Source organism: Topomyia yanbarensis, chromosome 2 (assembly GCF_030247195.1).
Source record: "Topomyia yanbarensis strain Yona2022 chromosome 2, ASM3024719v1, whole genome shotgun sequence".
Lineage (NCBI taxonomy): Eukaryota > Metazoa > Arthropoda > Insecta > Diptera > Culicidae > Topomyia > Topomyia yanbarensis.
The window spans coordinates 293,520,638-293,540,206 of record NC_080671.1 but is presented as its reverse complement, the minus strand read 5'-3'; the positions used below and the strand labels follow the sequence as shown (position 1 = coordinate 293,540,206).

The following is a 19,569-nucleotide window of genomic DNA, read 5'->3' as shown; positions in this document are numbered from 1 at the left end:
CAGTCGTGTTGAAGAACCGTAATGACATGATGTAATGAGCTTTTGAAACAAGGTATACCACAAATTCGTTATTTGGGGGTTCGCTAGTTGGGGTGTTCGTTAGTTGGGTGCTCGCTAGTTAGGGCATGCCTCAACTAAAGGACACTCTTATGTCAAAACTGAAAGTCAAAACGGTATTGACATTTACAAGCCATCGATTTCAAAAGGCTCATTAGTTGACTTCTGTTGAGATCTTTCTTTGTCACAAAATTCGTTTTTAAACTGGGAAGAAACAGCTAACTTTCGTGAACCGCAAAATATTTCTGTTTGTTTTTTTTTCTCTAGAAAGAAAACAATCACCGTTTCCCTCGTGTAATTTTTTGCCAGCTGTCAGTTGCTCCAATTATCGGATACGAATCGCTAGATTGGGACGCGCAGTCGTGACCCAACTAAGGGACCGTTCATAAACCACGTAGACCGAAATTTGAGAATTTTTAACCTCCCCCCCTTGTAGACCTTAGTAGACTTAACCCCCCTCCCCCCCCCCACGCCAAAAGTCAACGTAGACTTTTAATTTTTTTTTTGCAGGAAATGTGAATTTAGCAAGAAGCACATTATAATGTTCAATTAAAAATTACCGCTAGGATTTATTTCAAGCTTTTTAAATATTAAAGAAAGGTTTTTCACATTGGTTTTTGTCTATGATTGATCAAATCAATTAATTCAAGGTGCTTTCCAACGTTTGTGTAGCGGAATACTTCTTTTCAAGGTTAGTCACTCAAATATATATAAAAAGATATATTGCTATAACTAGCTTAATTTTTGGCCGAAGTGCGACCTACACCAACAATGCAGAATTGCTAAATATTTTTTAAGACTTACTGGTGCATTCAAAATTGTTAAATTGAAAGAAACAATTACAAATTAATACTGTCGATGTGTACTATCATCTAGACTAAAATAATAAACCAAACATGCACACAAATTTCACTTTTCGTGAACAAATTTCAATATTTCGAAGATAATAAGATAATCTAAATCACCTTAAAGTATTATCGCAAAGTATCAAAGTTTAACTCCGAATATTTTCGAAGATAAATATAGTAGAGCCGGTTTGCACGGAGTTACATAGGGTCAAGACGTAAAATTTAACGGGTGTTTAAAGATTTTGTAATCAGTGTAAATGATTGCAAGAGAAACTGATTAACTCGAGTAAACACTTTGTTGTAGAAGTTTAACTACACTACTGCTTTAACCACCGAAATCAATAAATAAAAAAAATTAATCTACTTATTGTTAAAAATCGGGTGTTTTGTTGTTACAATGCTTAACTTTGACCATTTTTTAACTTTTTATGGTTCATGCATTTAATGGTCCATGCATGTCTGCTAACTAGGGGTGTCTCATATGATTTCACAGTCAAAATCTTCCGTCGATAGGAATTTTGGGCGATCGTCTTTAGAACTGCCATTTTGTATGATTCCTAGATCAAAACTATATCAAAATATACGCAAGAAACAACGTGTGAGGTTGTCCAAAAAAATCGTGGGTTCTGGGTTGAGTGGTCGCTTAACGAGTAGTTACCTTAATAGTGTACTAGCTTTGAAGTTTTTGCATAAATACTGAATAGACCGATATTTTGAATACAATTCTCGACAAACATATGATTACGGCTTAAAAGCCAACTGTCAAAATTCTCTTTGAAAGGAAATTCCGGACAAACCGTTACTGCTCGAGCACAGTTCACAGCAGTTAATGAAAGAGAAAACTTTTCTCTTTTGTTTACTACCAACATCTGTGATTGGCGAGTAACGCTTTGTCCGGAATTTGCATTCAAAGAGAATTTTGACAGTTGGCTTTTAAGCCGTAATCATATGTTTGTCGAGAATTCTCTTTAAATCGCATTCATAATTAGTAATACGAGAATAACAAAAAATAAAAGTCTACGTAGACTTTTTCAAAGACCCCCCATCCCCCCTCGTAGACTTTTGCCAGACCCTCCCCCCGTCCCCCCTATGAGTCTACGTGGTTTATGAACGGGCCCTAACGAATTTGCGCTGTAGTCTATAAACGATCAATGCGATCAACTGCCGTTATGAGCATATTTGTCCCTTGTTCTATGGGATTCCCTATATACATGGGATAATTATGCGTAAAACGACAGTCAATGTACTGGATACTAAAATGTGGCAATGTTATATTGCTCCCTCGCTCAAATTATGTAAATTTATTACGTAATAAATTTCGACTCCACATACACTTAGCAATATTCGCAGTATTCGGTAATTTTTTACCGAACTTTCAACAGCTGAATTTTCAGTAACCAGTTCGGTGATTGAGCTAGTTACAGAGCGTTCGGTAATCAAGATTTTTCTGATATGTCAAAAACTACCGAATAATTCGATAATTTTATTACAAATGTCACTGGATGTTTTCGTAATATTCAGTGTTTTGAATTAAAATCAGCTATTAAAAATTGGTTCGGATTTTTTTATGAAAAAAAACATTGTATAACTTTTGTACTTTATTGACACTTTCATTGAAATAAAAACAAAAACCAGCTGTTCGATAGTAGAAACATATTACGGGAAAGAACTTGAAGGATTTTTAGCTGCGATCAATAAGAATTGTGACGTTAGCGCCAATAGGAATATTTTTCAGGAAAACATTTTTTGTATTTCGTCATGTTTTCAAAAGCACAAGTACCTTTTCAACTATCTGTTCTGTACAAAATGTGTACAGTTCGTCATAGATAATAGCCAATTACTTATATTTTCACTTTTTTGGGAAAACCTTGTAAATTTTAGCAAACGTCACTTTTGAAAAAACAGCGATTTAATTTCACTGTTTTTATGCAACTCTGACGTACGTGTACCAATCAATAGTACCGAGTAAAGCTTGTCGTTTATTTTCAACCTTTTCAACTGAATTACCAACAAATGATCATTACCTGTAGATGATCAGAAATTCATTCAAGTTTCCTAGGCTGTATGGCCAGTAAACGTAAAGTCAAAGACCAGTGGCGTGGTGGTGGGTGGGGTTTTGGTGTCACCGGTTCAGCGACTACATATCACCGTCGAAGGGCATGTGATTGCAATTGGGAGTGATTAGCGACGACTGGTTGAGCTTTAACAACCACGTGGCTTACACCTGCGAAATGTCGGTCTATTATCTAGTATTTCGTCATCTACACTGCGGCCCTACCTAGGGTGCGGCGCTGAAATCCAATCGGAACCGCGAAAAGCTGAACAGGACATTCCGGCTGGTGGTCGTACGAGGAGTGATTGCATACCGGAGGCAGTATGCGTTATCGCCGAGATGATTCCCATCTGCATCACCCTAGCCGGAGGATATCAAGTGCTACAATCAATGAAACGTCAGAAAGGTGAGGAAGAGAATGAGAATCGATTCGATGGTGACAGCATAGCAGCAGGAATGGGAAAATACGGAAAAAAGGAAGTGGAACTACCGGCTCATCTCAAACCTGTTGACCCAATAGAAAGCACGGAGAGATGACCTTCCACCTGAAACAGCTCCTGTCAGGCCAGAGCTGCTTCAGAAAGTATCTTCATCGGTTCGGGTACGCAACGTCACCATTGTGCTCGGGGTGTGAGAACGTCGAGGAGACACCGGAGCATGTGATCTTCGAATGTCAGAGGTTTGAAGCGACGGGGAGCCACTTAAAACGGGAGGACCAGGCATCAACCCGGATAATGTAGCCTACAGAATGACAAGCGATATAAAGACGTGGAACGCAGTCACCAGATTTATTGCGTCTAATAGCGGAAACGGCGTGATGAACATCGAGCAACTGCTTCAGGTGAGCAATCACCGCCAGGGAACTCTCTGCAGAATAAGCAAGACTCACGGCCGAGGACTATCCGAGTAGACTGCAACAGAGCACAGAGTATGGGTCGTCGACCCACCCCACCGATTCCGATTACAGTCGTGATTCGCTGGTTGGACACTCTTTAACTGGACCGCTTTTTAGTTGGACCTCCGCTAGCTAGCATCTGAATGTCAAAATCTCATGTCAAATTTACTTTGACAATCTATTGAACAATCTTTTGCACTACTAACGTCTTCTTTGGAGAGTTTTTGAAATTTGACAGTCGGTCCAACTAGCGAATCGAATTCGTTAGTTGGACATAGCCTGTCGCCCAACCAGCGAATCACTACTGTATTCCAATAGAAATATAGCGAAAACCAACGAAGAATCGTTATCGGGAAAACTTCTTTCGCCAGGGAAGTCTCCGTCAGCATAAGACAGGTTCACCGTTGGGGACGCGACGAGACACCATCAGTCGCGGGTCATCGGGGCACCAGTGAACCGGGATTGCCGAACTGACCTCGGCACCCAGTTGATCGGCTCGGTTTCGGGAGAGCTTCTCTCGCCAGGGAACTCTGTCGGAGTAGGTCAGGTCTATCGTCGGGGACTAGACCGAGTAGTTCGCGAACAAGTCGAGGAGCTGCTGAATGGCTCCTCAAGGCAGTAGTACTAAATGGCACAAGAAGAGAACTAAAGCGCTCAAAGGAGTTGCGGCGCTAAATGGCACCGGTCAAGAAGTTGTGGTACTGAAATCAAGGAAGAATCGGTATCGGGAGAACTTCTTTTGCCGGGGAACTCTCCGTCAGCATACAGCCAGATTCACCACCGGGAACTAGACTGTGTAGACCACGACGAGACAAAACCAGTCGCGCCGGGGCTCCCGCAAAACGGACGCTCTACTCTGCCGGAATCGCCGATCTGACCTCGGCACCTGGCTAGTTGGCTCGCTTTCGAACTTCTCTCGCCGGGGAACTCTTCGTCGGAGTAGGCTAGATCCATCGTCGGGACCAAGTAGTTCGCGAACAAGTCGGAAGCTCAAGGAGGAAGTAGTACTTAATAGCACAAGTAAACTGAAGAACTCAGCAAATTAAACAGTTTGAAGTTTGCCGCCCAGATTGTATTCGTAGGGGAAGAGCACTAATTCTAGACCCACAGCTAGCTTTCCTACTACCATACAGAAATTGCCACGTTGTGTGGATGGTCGAAAACTGGTAGTGTGTCGAGGATGGGTGCTGTGACCCTACTAAAAGAACTACATACCTACTAAGTAGTTTGATAGGAGTGTTTGTTGTGCACATTAAAAAATTGCTTCCCGAAGTAATGCCGGGGAGGAATCAGGTTCCGTGCAAGATTAGTTGCATTAGAGGGTCGGGTGACTACCCAAATCCGTTCCCTGAGTTGTTGGTTTTTGTACATTTTTTCCTGCTCAGATCGTTTTTAACATTTTTTATATATTTACAAAAAATATTCATATCCCCCGAAAAAATTTCTTCCTACGCCACTGTCAAAGACACACGGGGAAACCTTGCGACCCATTTCGGTGATTTCGGACGCCTTTTCATCGATTGAATTTTAAGTGAATATTTCTGTCCCGCGGCACATCAAAATACACCGACTCGGTTTTCTACGAACAATACATAAAGTCATTCGGGCACACCGGAACACTTTATAACCGGTTCCAGTTATTCCGAAATCCGGTTTATCGTTTCAACCATTTTTGTTAAACATTTCTGTCATGCGGTATATCAAATAACACCAACCCTATAATTTATACACAATACAAATTCAAAGTCAAATTGAAAAAGATTGTAGTAGCCACGCGCGTAGGACGCAAAACAATCGCAGCTGTCATTTTTTGGTTTTGTGATTTTTTGACCAATTTCAGATTTTGAATACATACTGATACCGAAAATTGAAAAGGAGGAAGTATGTTCGTTGAAAGGCGTGGAAACAACGAGTGCGTCGTAAATTGTGAAAAAAATTGTGAAACTGGCTTCAAGCGTGTGCTCCGAGCATCATTACAAGATCAGGACGTCTGGACTTGTTAATGACATGGGAAAGCAGCAGTGTCTTTCGGAGAATGTGAAAACTCCCGATGTCCGTTTTGTCCGTGCGGACACCTCAAGTTTTTCGCTCCTACGATACTTTTCCCAGGAATTGAATGCCATGCCATTGAATATAATGGTTTAAAAACTACAAGCAGAATACACGAAGAATGTGGTGGAACGATGGTGTCCGAAGCCTGTTCCCGTTGCAGGGATATCAAAAAAAATTTGGTAACATCAGCCCAATTTATTGTTATTTTATGTTATTATATAATCGGGCTGTTTTATGGAAAAGTATATGATATACTCCGCCAAAAGGTTCCACTGAAACGAGTCAACAGGAGGGTGGATTTCAAATTTCCATAGTGGAACGCTGAGATTCACCGTTTGCGTAATGCGAAAACAACGCATAAATTCAACCATAAATCAGATGAAAACTGCAATACGAAACTGCCCAGACTTCCGCTTTTCGTGAGTATTTGAATCATGTGCAACAACATGTTACATTTATATTGGGCAAACGTCGTTAGGCTATTAATTTCCTCGCAGTATGCATTAAATTAGTCAGTATATGTTAAGTGTGTAAAATAGAGTTAACCGATATCAGCACAACATGAAAATTAGCTTGAAAACATTCCGCTTGCCACAAAATTGCTTGCAAACGCTGTCAAAACCGCGCTTCCGTTGGAGAGACGGACAGAAGAAAAAAAGCGAACAGAGTGCAGGCACGTCGCAAGTTTTGCGAGCGATGTAAAAGTGGGGTTAAGTATCCGGTGGTTCACCACGGACACCTTCCAGTATCAGACCCGCTGGAAACATCGGATCCGGAAAGCTGGATTTGGATGTGAATTCACAGTCCGCGTAGCATTATATCAAGGCCACGAGAGGCGGTAACCAGAAACTGAGCACCTAAAAACCCTCATCAGAGGGTTTTGTTGGTGGATCGCTTTGGTTCAAGTTTCACGTGGTAGGAAGCAGTGTCGACGATCAGACTCGGGCATCCGACGACTAACCGCTAGGAGCGGTGGAAGCACGTGGCTCAGACGGAGAAATACAACGTTGGAAAGTTTGAACGGCGTGGCCGTCATGGAGCGAACCACTCGTCGTCGCAGATGCATGGCCATTGGAATTCGTGAGTCGCAGCATGTAGTGTGAGGGTGCACCCCGAAAAGTGAAAACAGTAGAGTAAGAAGAGAGGGAAGGATGGAGAAGAGAGAGATGGAAAGGAACGGAGGAATGGAACAGAAAGAGCAGAACAGTATTTAGGCAAGAGAAGTGGAAGAATGTAGGTGTCAAGAATTATGTGGCTTGGGGAAATATATATTTTGAGTTTAAGTTTGCCCAGTTTTATTATTGAGCGGCCGGAGCGGAAGCTCTTTCAACAAACAGCCTTCGTTATCACCCTGCAACATTTTGGAAATTTGTTAGTAGCAGAAAACGATCCGGTAGTACTCCCACTGACGTTTTTCTTAAAAAGGCAAACGCGCAATATCCAGTCGATCCCGTAAATTTTTTTGTTGATTTCTTTCGCGGAGTGTTTAGAAGCGACTATACCGTCCCTTCGGAAGAGTATTTGCAAACATTACCATCGTACAACATAAATCTGCCCCGTCCCACTGAAAGTCGAGCTGACGTTTTGAAGGCCGTTAACCCCTCCCCACCTCCTACTTCTCCACCATGTAACAACATGCTTCATACCTCCTCCTTTTACCCTTAAATGTGTGATGTAATTTTTGAATGGCCTTATAAAAGGGTTTCACAGTCGTTTTTTGAATATATGTTTTTGCATGCAAGAGACAGCCTGCGATAAATGGTTTTCCCTGGATTTGATAGCGTTTGCTTTATAGATTCGAATGAATATGGCTTTGTCTGCGGAAATTTGCGGATTGGAGTGTTATTTCATACCAAAATGTTGCTTTTTGGCACTAAAAATTTCGATAACTCAACAGATGTAAGAGATAAAAATAAACTTGTACCACAAAAATTGTGCATTTTCTTATGGATACCACCAGTCCTAAATAAGGTATTGGCACTTAAGCGAAAAGACCAAAAAATTGAATTATTAGTTTAATTCGAACGGGCGGGTTCGCTCCCGTCATACCTCTGTTCACTGGGCAAGGGACCAGAAATCGACAGTCTTCATTAGCTCTGTCACCCACCGAAGTACGATGGATAATGAACTAAAAATTAGACATCAGACGATTATAAAAACCCGGGCCTTGGTATCTAGCGGGGAAATTAAATAGATCAAATGTGTGTTGGGGTGATCAGCTGCCGTTGTGTGTGATTCCTCGCTTTGCAGGCAGGGTACGATCACCGTCGCCAGTGGGATAATCATATGTTCTTTCTGGGATGTCACCATACCCAGGGATAGCATAAGGGTTAGTGCATTGGGCCGGAGTCTCAAAGGTTGCGAGTTCGAGTCTCGCCTCTGGGTGGGGAATTTTTTTCACATGATGGCTTAGCTTCTCTCACCATTTCCGATCGTTTTTCCCCGTTGGATATCACCAGTCCTAAATAAGGTATTGGCACTTAAGCCAAAAGACCAAAAAATTGAATTATTAGTTTAATTCGAACGGGCGGGTTCGCTCCCGTCATACCTCTGTTCACTGGGCAAGGGACTAGAAATCGACAGTCTTCATTAGTTCTGTCACCCACCGAAGTACGATGGGTAATGAACTAAAAATTAGACATCAGACGATTATAAAAACCCGGGCCTTGGTATCTAGCGGGGAAATTAAATAGATTAAATGTGTGTTGGGGTGATCAGCTGCCGTTGTGTGTGATTCCTCGCTTTGCAGGCAGGGTACGATCACCGTGGGATAATCATATGTTCTTTCTGGGATGTCACCATACCCAGGGATAGCATAAGGGTTAGTGCATTGGGCCGGAGTCTCAAAGGTTGCGAGTTCGAGTCTCGCCTCTGGGTGGGGAATTTTTTTCACATGATGGCTTAGCTTCTCTCACCATTTCCGATCGTTTTTCCCCGTTGGATACCACCAGTCCTAAATAAGGTATTGGCACTTAAGCCAAAAGACCAAAAAATTGAATTATTAGTTTAATTCGAACGGGCGGGTTCGCTCCCGTCATACCTCTGTTCACTGGGCAAGGGACCAGAAATCGACAGTCTTCATTAGCTCTGTCACCCACCGAAGTACGATGGGTAACGAACTAAAAATTAGACATCAGACGATTATAAAAACCCGGGCCTTGGTATCTAGCGGGGAAATTAAATAGATCAAATGTGTGTTGGGGTGATCAGCTGCCGTTGTGTGTGATTCCTCGCTTTGCAGGCAGGGTACGATCAAAGATAAACTCAAGATAGAGTGGTCCGATGTTTCCCATGTACCATCCAAATGCGACCCCTCGATGCGCCCGGTTCACCGTCAGAGTGACAGTTCAATAATGAACTGAAGCGAAGCCTTGCGAAAAGGAAACAACGTCGATCTTTGCGTCGTATCTATGACAATGAATTATTACGAACATAACAAGAAAATTTTCGGCAGAAAAACAAACAAACCTTGAGGTTTTCAAAGTTCGAAAATTAGGTGATATATGAAGTAATATAACTTTTTGCTATTGATAACTAAATTAGTGAATTAGTCTGCTGACTAACAATTGATATATTTTACGTCAGATTCAGCAACGAAAGTCGGTAGAGTCAAGTCGATGATAACCTGCAAATTTTCTTAGTTGGAATTGTTACGATAATCACCTGCTTAGGATACAAACTGTTAGAAACGGACGAGTTATCTTCAATAATTTCGTCCATATATGCTCTGCAAATAGGCCTTTAGTTGTAAACATAGCCTGTAATATATTTTACTGTCCGTATAGATTACATGTTTCTTGCACAACAAGATTGTCTGCAACTTTGATTTGATTCGTAACCATAGCATTTTGTCGACGCGTTCTAAAAATTATCGACGCCTATTAACGAGGGGACAGCAAAATCATACTATTATTGAGTTCACCGGTTCACGGTTGCTGAACCATCTTTTGTTAATGGTTTGTATGGGACCTAGTAATCTTGAGTTTATCTTTGGTACGATCACCGTCGCCAGTGGGATAATCATATGTTCTTTCTGGGATGTCACCATACCCAGGGATAGCATAAGGGTTAGTGCATTGGGCCGGAGTCTCAAAGGTTGCGAGTTCGAGTCTCGCCTCTGGGTGGGGAATTTTTTTTCACATGATTGCTTAGCTTCTCTCACCATTTCCGATCGTTTTTCCCCGTTGGATACCACCAGTCCTAAATAAGGTATTGGCACTTAAGCCAAAAGACCAAAAAATTGAATTATTAGTTCACATTGGTATGCTTAGATGAATTATTCAAAACCCTTAGCTCAATTTTATGAGCGCTGCTAGTTTAGCAATAGGGCATAGTGAGGGGAGAGGAGGGGGGCTAGCTTTAATATATAGACAACTATATAATAACTGAAATATTGTCGAGTTGGAATGTTCAGATGAATTATTTTAAAACATTTGCACAATGTCCTGTGTATAATAGTAACGTAATCCCTTCGCATTGACTTATATCAATATAAGTAAAGTTACAGACTGAATCAACTGATGTCGAGTTGATATGGCAGAGGATTGCATTGATTATATTTCAGTTTAATACGCACTGTGAGTTGATAGAATGCCCTTTTCAATGCTGCTCGATCATCTGAAGCCAAAGTTGCTGTTAAACTGGGACTCTGGTGGAGTGTTTTTTCCCCTAGTGAGATATTTTAGTGTTTACCCAATTTTCCTCCTTAAGGTGAAATATAGCATAGTGCTTTCGCATAGGCCTGCTAAGCCAAGACAAGTTTCGGCTTCACTGTGTCTCATCGGCATAAACAGAACTTCTGCTCACATTTGATTAGTCGTTTCATTGAAACACAAAGTTTGTTTTAGTTTTAAGGGATTTGCGTCAAGCCGGCGCTAATCTATTCCGACAAAAAGTTAGTGTCGGTTTCTGATGAGGCGAAGCCGAAACGCACCCGTGTAACAAATAAGGATTTGTGCCCTTCAAGTGCAAAGACTGGTTTTACCAACAAAAAATTCGCCCTGGTGAGAAATTTTGATGTTTACCGGACGGGACATCACGTTTGATCAGTCGTTCGATTGAAACACAAAGTGTGTTTTAGTTTTAATGGATTTGCGTCAAGATGGCGCTAATCTATTCCGACAAAAAGTTAGTGTCGGTTTCTGATGAGGCGAAGCCGAAACGCACCCGTGTAACAAGCTATAACCTGTTTTAGAGATTTTCTAACACCATATATCCTTCAGCAAAGTTGTTCAGCATGTCCTGGACTACATTTCTGTCTATTTGTTGACATACTGTAGGAAGAATTGTAGTCTGTAGAATTGATAATGCAAAAAAGTAGGATTTCCCATACTAATTTCCTTACAAATTTCAAACGCAAAGCGCTACGCCGGGTCAAAACCAATCGACCCCAAATTTTGCACAGTTGTTTGGGACCCCAAATGGAACCAAAAAAGTGCTACAACTTTGCTGAATGCAGTTTTTTATTTTCATAAATGACCAAACAAAAAAATTTCTTCTCAGCTTTAGGGGGATTAAACACCAAACTAATACTTTAATAAGATAGGGAATATTTTAACAATTTCGTTTTTGTCTATTTGGAAACACTGTGCAGCGGTTCAAAATGAATTAGTGTACGACATTCATGGCTTATATTTGCAAGACTGGAATATGCGACAGTTCTTTTTTCGCTTGCTATAGGAAAGGACTGCACGCAAAATATTAGCGGACACTTAGTATCGTTGAAAGGGAAGTTGTTAGCCGTTGAAAATCAATAGTTTTGTACATTTATAATCAGGGGTAGGCTGTGGTTGTCAAATCACATATATTTTGCGCGTATCCAATACCTCGCCTCTGTCCAGCACTCGTTGGACCCCGTTTTTTGGTTACTTCACCTCAAAAAGAAAATCAGTGAGGACGGACATTTCTTGAGCGTTTTTTCAAAACGTCATATCTGCAATGAGTTACTCTCTTTGTTTACTTTCTCTTTCGATTTTTACGGCGTCACTATAACACTTTTCACTTATTTTACAGTACAGATCGAAAGACGGTGGTTTTAACTAGCATATTATGCAAAGAGTTGAGAGATAAATGTTAAAATGACCGAATTATTAACAGAAGAGAAAGTAAACAAAGAGAGTAACTCATTGCAGATATGACGTTTTGAAAAAACGCCCAAGATTTTTTCTCGTGTCAAGTCTCGTTGTTCGGGAATGTTTTCTGAGGTTTATTCTACTTGTGTGCATTTGCGATGTGGCTTCGCGTTGCTATTTTAAAGATTGTATTGGATGCAGAATGGTGGTAAACAAGGAACAGAAACTGTTGAGGTTCAAAACTGAGCGATGGTAGAACAAAATCACAGTCCCTGGCGGACTATAAAAGGAAAATTAGTTTTCCCTTTGGATTTGATGAATATTGGCTTCAAACTATGAAAGAACGACAAAAGTTTAAGTAAATATTCCTTGTCGCTCTAAATGGGAGAAAATACCGTCATGTTTGAACTAGAACGTGCCGTACTGGACTAATGGTCTGCGAATTGACGGATGAACGTTGTCATAAGACGTATAGAAGCATGGATATGTCAAAATTTGGTGAGATCGTTTTGAATTATTAATATTATTCTTCTTTTTTACACTCAAAGTTTCCATAGCATAATTCCGGACATCGTTAGAACTGTTTCTTGGATCAGAGTGCGTCTCGGTGGATAAGCATTAGAATGGCTAATTCTTAATGGTGGTAGCATTTTTGTCTGTTTAGTTTTACTTTAACATTGAGAATTCGATTGATGCCAAGACTCCGATTAGTGTTTGTTTCAGCAGGTGACCGAGTTCGTTCTTTTTCTGCTGTATATTGGGGGTGCTATAGAAGGTTTTCGATGTGTATGTGGGGTAAGTTTGTAAATTGGAACACTAAGATGTCTGACGGGAAAGGGTAGGGACCATACGATTTCATTATACAATGAAAAAAAAAAAAATTCGATTATGATGGCATCCTACTTTTTCCATACTATCCAACGACCACTTATTAAATTCACTATACTTATGATTGCCACAAATAATATATGCATTTTTTGCATATTAATTGTTAGATATTCATTCCATGGATAAATTTCTTATAACTGTTCTACGTATAAATTGGATGCCTTCCATTCTGGCGATTTATGAACGGATTTAAATAAGGTTGCAAATTTCCAATCTGGTTGAAATTTTTGCTTTCGAATTGGTTCACCCCGATAAACATTTTGCATAAAAACATCAATTTACATCAGTACCTATCGATTTTTGTTTTTACATTTCTTACAAAAGAAATGTATAGGATTCGCTCAAACTTTGAAAACTTTTTCAGAGGCCCGGAGGGCCGAGTTTCATATACCAATCGACTCAGCTCGACAAATTGAGACAATGTCTGTATGTGTGTGTGTATGTGTGTATGTATGTATGTACAAAATGTCATGTAATTATCTCAGCAATGGCTGAACCGATCTTAATGAAACTAGTTTCAAATGAAAGGCCTAACGTTGCCATTTGACACTATTATTTTTGATTTTCGATATGTTGTTTACTTTCTGAGATATGGGCAATTTTGTCAAAACACGGCAGGTTTTTCGCAAATAGCTTTCGACCAATGCGATATTGTCTCACAAATTGTCAAAATCCGTGCACGAGCGGCGGAGATATTAAACATTTTGTATTTTTATTCCTCGCTTACCAATTTTCACTAATTAAAAATGATATTGTTTCATACAGAGTATTGCTTTACTGGTGTTTTAGGGGCAAAACTAAACCGATTTTGAATATCGGGGTATGAAAACACATCTACGTGATTCAAGGAATTCGATGTTGTGAACATTTTGTGAATTACCTCTATAATAAATGAACTATTTCTCAAAAATCAATATACAAGTTCACGTCAAAGACAAAAAAATGTGTTGATAGTGAAACAGCGAGTTCTAGTATTTATCCCTTGGATTAGGCGTTGCGTTCAATCATGAGGTAAATGTTGGATGGTATATCAATACACAGATCAAAGAGTAATTCATCTAGCAGTGAGATAAAAGATTTCTCATATAATTATACTCGTGGCGTCACCGAAAGCAATTGTATGTTTGAAGCCCAAAACTCTAGCGAAAATTTAGCTCTTTTGCAAGATTTAGGTTATACTGGTTATGGCACAAAAATTTCTACTTACATTATTTATGATAATAATGTAAGGAATCAACATATCGCATAATATATCTATAAAAATAAGGTCAGTACCTTAACCATCATTTGCCATTCCTCACACGCCCCCCCATCTCTCTCTCTCTCTCTCTCTCTCTCTCTCTCTCTCTCTCTTTTTCTCGCTGTCTCCCTTCTATCGCATCTATCCAGCTATTTCTGTATCCATTTCTAAGTTGTGTGATAAGATCTTCTGCCAATCTGAAATATTTATTCATATCCAAGCCAATTTCATGTGTGCGATGTAATTGTGATGGTTTGAGAAAACAAAACTATTTTTTGTCTGCTGCTACATCAACTCAACTTTAATTCAATTGTATTCAAAGCCTGTATCTACGCTGTAATTAAGGAAATTCATGGCTATATGAGAAAATATTTGGCTTAATTGGGTAATATGGATGTTTAACGATGAAAATTTTCAAAAGAGACATTCCACGTGCGCTATTTAAACTATTGAATTTTGAATGAAACATATGCTCAAAGACTGAAAGCTGAAGCCAGCAGGATTGGAATTTCCATCAACGTTTCGAAGACAAAATACATGAGAGGAAGAGGTTCTAAAGACGACAATGTGAACCTCCCATCCCGAGTTTGGATTGACGGTGACGAAATCGAGATGGTCGACGAATTCATGTATTTGGGCTCACTGGTAACCGAAGACAATGATAACAGCAGAGAAATTCAGAGACGGATCTTGGCGGGAAATAGTGCCTACTTTGGACTCCGGAGGACGCTCCGGTCGAACAAAATTCGCCGCCGCACGAAGTTGATTATCTACAAGACGCTAATTAGATCGGTGGTCCTCTACGGCCACGAGACCTGGACTATGCTCGTGGAGGACCAACGCACCCTTGGAGTTTTCGAACAATCTATGGTGGCGTGCTGCTGGAAGAGGAACGTTGCGCAGGCGAATGAACCATGTATCAGATGCTGGAAGAACCATCCATCGCGCATACCTTAACAATAGGACGTTTGTGGTGGGCTGTACACGTCATGAGAATGTCAGACGACGACCCGGTGAAGATGGTTCTTGAGTGCGACCCTACAGGAACAAGAAGACGGGGCGCACAGCGAGCACGGTGGATCGACCAGATAGAGGACGACCTGCGGACCCTTCGAAGACTGCGAGGCTGGCGACAAGCAGCAATGGACCGAGTGGAGTGGGGACGGCTTCTGCATACAGCAAGAGACAAAAAGGCTCTAGCCTGAACGGTAAGGTAAGTATATGCCCAAATATGTCATGTGAAAACTAAGAACAACTTTTTTGTAATGATATTATTGAAAATGCACATTCGTTGTATTGGTACGAACTTTCATGAAAAATAACGGATCAAAGACCAAACATATCCACAAATTAGATCCAGAAAAAGAAGTCTTCCAAAGTACCCACTCTCGATGGGGAATGCAACTACAATGTGTCTTCTAACTTATCGTCGTCCATATTTGCATATACTGAGTAGTTTGAACCATTTCTTTTTCACAGTATTGGTTTGTATAGGACTTATTTATCCATATTTCCTGCACGAGAATTCCGAACGAAACAATATGCAAGTTATAAGGATGAATGGAAAGAGACTGCATTGCAATCAACTGAATGCATGGCTTTTATGCATAGACATTTCACACTATTAACTTCAAGGCAAATAAAAACTTTGAAATATCTACCTGTCTCATTCAAGAATCGCATTCTCCCTCAGTCGTTCTCTGTTCAAGGGGCTTGAAAGCACATGTGCCCTTGTCTCACTTTACTATATTTAATTGCGCGTTAAAATACTGGAACAGTATTTTAACGCGCAACTATGTGACCAAAAGTATTCCAAAGCAAATTGAACGTTCCATGTTCCTGATAACTAATTAAGGTCCAACAATAAAGTAGATACACCAGATAATCTTAAAACGACGTCGTCAAGTAAAGAAGCATGAAAACGAAAAGAAAAAAACCAAAAAAGACGGAAGCCCTAGAAAGTCCATTGTATATTGATTAGCCTTTTCTCAGAAGATGTGATTTTCAAAAACATTTCAAAACTTTCTGATGCAATGGTTCTCAAATTCGTACAATCCGGTTTATTCATTTTCTTTATTCAAAAATGTTTTTTAACCTTAAATATATGATCATTTCATTTCAATTACTTATTCCATTCAGCATATTTTTATTCGTTTTGTTCATCTGCGTAATTTTACTTCTTTTATTCGTTTCATTCTTTGGATTCACTCTGATCAGTTTAGTTTTTTTGTGCATTTTACTCATATTATGCATTTAACATATTTTATTCATTGTTTTATTTATTTTGTTCATTCATTCTTTTTATTCATTTGATCCATTTCATTAATTTGATTTATTGTATTCACTGAATTAAATCAATTTGATTCATTTGAATAATTTGATTCATTTGATTGATTTGATTAATTTGATTAATTTGATTTATTTGATTCATTTGATTCATTTGGTTCATTTGATTCATTTGATTCATTTAATTCATTTGATTCATTTGATTCATTTGATTCATTCGATTCATTTGATTCATTTGATTCATTTGATTCATATCTTTAATTTTATGTATTTCATGCTCAGTCATTCCTTTTATTTCATTCAATTTGTTAGTATGAGTCAATTTATTCTACTAATCTTATAACTATTTCTAAATACACCTGATCTTAATTTTTATTTAATAGCCATCTAATTTGATTAGTGTATTTCATAATTTTGATTTACATTAATTTTTTTACTCATTTTATGAATTTAAAAACCTATTATTTCATTTTTTGCTTTACTTTCTATTTCGTTCGTTTTGTTGATTTTCTATTATTTATTCAGTTCATTCGAGATTTTATTCGTGCAAGACTAGAAACTGTTTTCATACCACCTCTAGTTGGGTGCCTACTTTTCATGAGTTCTGAAAACTAATCCAATAGTGATATGTGTAAGAAATGTCTCATCTCACTGCTAGGTGGATTAAATCGGTTTTTTGTTTATTTTTTGGTTGTTTATGTGTGCATTATTTATTAATTTTTTATTTATTTATTTATTTATTTATTTAATTCCAAAAATAATTTTGAATTCTTGATTAAAAATTTCTGCTTCAAGATTTTACCAACGACGCACATGGTATGTGCGTCATACATCATACTGGTTATTGGTTAGTGTTTGTTTCATACTTCTCTACATGATTTCTTAAATACTTGCGTCGCATTATGTGAACCTCTATTTTGATAGTTTTACTAAATAAAACCTTTGGAGCAAGAGGATGAGAATGAACTATGAACGAATTTAAGTACATCAATGTCCACTATCTGCTTTGAAATGAGAATTTCCATTTCAGAATTTTATTTTTAATTATGTATATAAAGGTCTTTATTTTAAGGCACTTATGCGTCCTGCATATTGCCGTAAGATTTCTTAGTATTCTAGCCAAGAACTAATCCATATAACTCATGATGTGATAGGTGCCGGTATCAGGAATATGTTTTTTGTTGATCTATTCTTCAAGAAACAAGAAAAAAATAAGAAAAAGCGGAGAGTATCTGAACCTTCGACGGGTTAACTTTTACCCGCTGAACAGTTTCCTCGTGTTTGCTGACCTTAGATGTAGTTTGACGTTACGCATTGCCATTCCAGTACATTCGTTTCATCGATCAAATGATTTAATTGCTTTCAGTGACATAACAGACCAACATAGCCGAGTTAATTGAAGGAACATGTTTTATCACTGTATTATGTTCATTGTATTCGTTGATACCCATTTATTACTCATATTATATGGACTGTGCGTGTACAATAAATAACCTATTCATAATATTGCTTATATTCAATAAATAATATTATTCCTTATATTCATTATAATCATAATATTCATCAGTATACCTGCTGTCGTTAAGTTACTTTTGACATTAAAAATGTCTTACTCCACTATCTGGGGCTAGGTGTCATTCTAAAATCTAAACTATCTCCCATGTAACGAAACTATGTAAGGTTTGCACGCTTATAACTCCGATATTACTAGATGGACTTTAATCATTCATACACCAACCGATTCAGAAACACCTAACTTAAATATTGGTAATAATTTAATATCTCCCCAATAAAAGTAGACTTTTGGAAATTGGTAAATTTAAAAAGTTTACGAAAAACGGAAAAATTACCATTCGTGAGGCAGATTTCTCAGACACAGCCATCAATAGAGGGCAGCTTAGTTGCTCAATGAAACACGAAAAGTCATAAATAGAAGCAACGCATGTCCGTTTAAATCAGTTTAAATTTGTTGCTCTTATCCCATACGAGAAACATAGTCTTCGGGCGATGCAATAACCGCTATCGATTTTCGGTAACGTTGGCAATGCATTCGCGCACACACTCGCACCTAAGTGACTAAACCATATACGGTTAGTTTATAAATAGAGGTGACGCGTACCCGTTTGAATCAGTTTTTGTTCTTATGTCGAACGGGTAAGATCATGGCTGCAGCGTCTGGGCACTACACTAAGCGGTAGACGCTATGCATTTTCGGCAGCGGTGGCCGTGTGCGGATTTTTCGGGTACCAGCACGGTGTCACAGAATGATTTGCAAAGTGGGTGGCGTCGGCGGTAAAACATGATGATGAGTTATGTTCTACCATAGACCATGCGGTAGACTTGGGTGAAACGCCCAACTCCTACTCTGCAGAAGGCAAAAAATTCTTCACATTGCCTTTCGATCATGCCCATATGAGCCTGCCTAGTTCTAGTTTTCCGTTCTAAGTTTATAACTGATTCGCTCTAGAATACCTATCCGTCTTTCAATTTCATTGCTTTCGTTTCTCTTAGTCTCAAATTTGCCGAAAATAGCCAAAAAAATCGATACAGTAGAACCTTGCGGCAATTAAAACATAGTAACAAAGTGGGTGGGTGGGGTGGTTTGGATTTAATTCAATACGGTGTGTGCTGCTTAAGAGTGTTGCGTTTGAAAAAAATATATTTATTTTTATGCATGCGTGTGCGTTGTGACTTGTTAATCCATGTTTACGGCGCTTTGTAGCTGCGTAGGGTAAAGAGCCTATTGGTTTTCATGTTTCATATTTCGGTTATATGTTTTTTATGAGTAAGGCATCTGACAACGTGCTTCTGTAGTTATTGCACTGTTCAGCAGCGTAGTATCTTATATAGGAGAGTACACTCAGGTTTTTTTACGCGGATTTTGAAATTTACGCGGTTTTCATTAACGCGTTTTTTTTTTAATTTACGCGGTTTACATTTAAACGGCCTGTATCCCCTGCGTGAAAAATCTGAGTGTAATTGCATCGGAAACAATCACATTCCCAGCAGAACTTTTTGTTTTCTAATTTCAAACACTTTTGTTTCGTACTGCACACAACGGAAAATTTTAAAACAGAACTTACTGTCCCAGCAGCAGTTTAAGCGGGTGTTCTTTTTCGATTCAAATTCAAGCCATGTCTTAAGCGTTACTGGACTTAAAATTGTTTTCCCAGTTTATC

The 19,569-nt window shown here is 39.0% G+C and overlaps 1 protein-coding gene across 3 annotated transcripts in view; it reads left to right on the top strand.

The window, feature by feature from the left end:
* The window catches only part of LOC131678654 (apoptosis-inducing factor 3-like), a 161,556-nt gene that overhangs the window by 75,235 nt on the left and 66,752 nt on the right, over positions 1-19,569 (top strand). Inside the window, exon 1 of one of the 3 annotated variants that reach the window (XM_058958898.1) lies at positions 12,604-12,771. The exons of the other annotated variants lie outside the window; for them this stretch is intronic. Coding sequence (XP_058814881.1) covers positions 12,669-12,771 — 103 coding nt within the window. The 5' untranslated portion in view covers positions 12,604-12,668. Of the gene's footprint in view, positions 1-12,603; positions 12,772-19,569 lie in introns of those variants that run through there. 3 annotated transcript variants of the gene reach the window in all.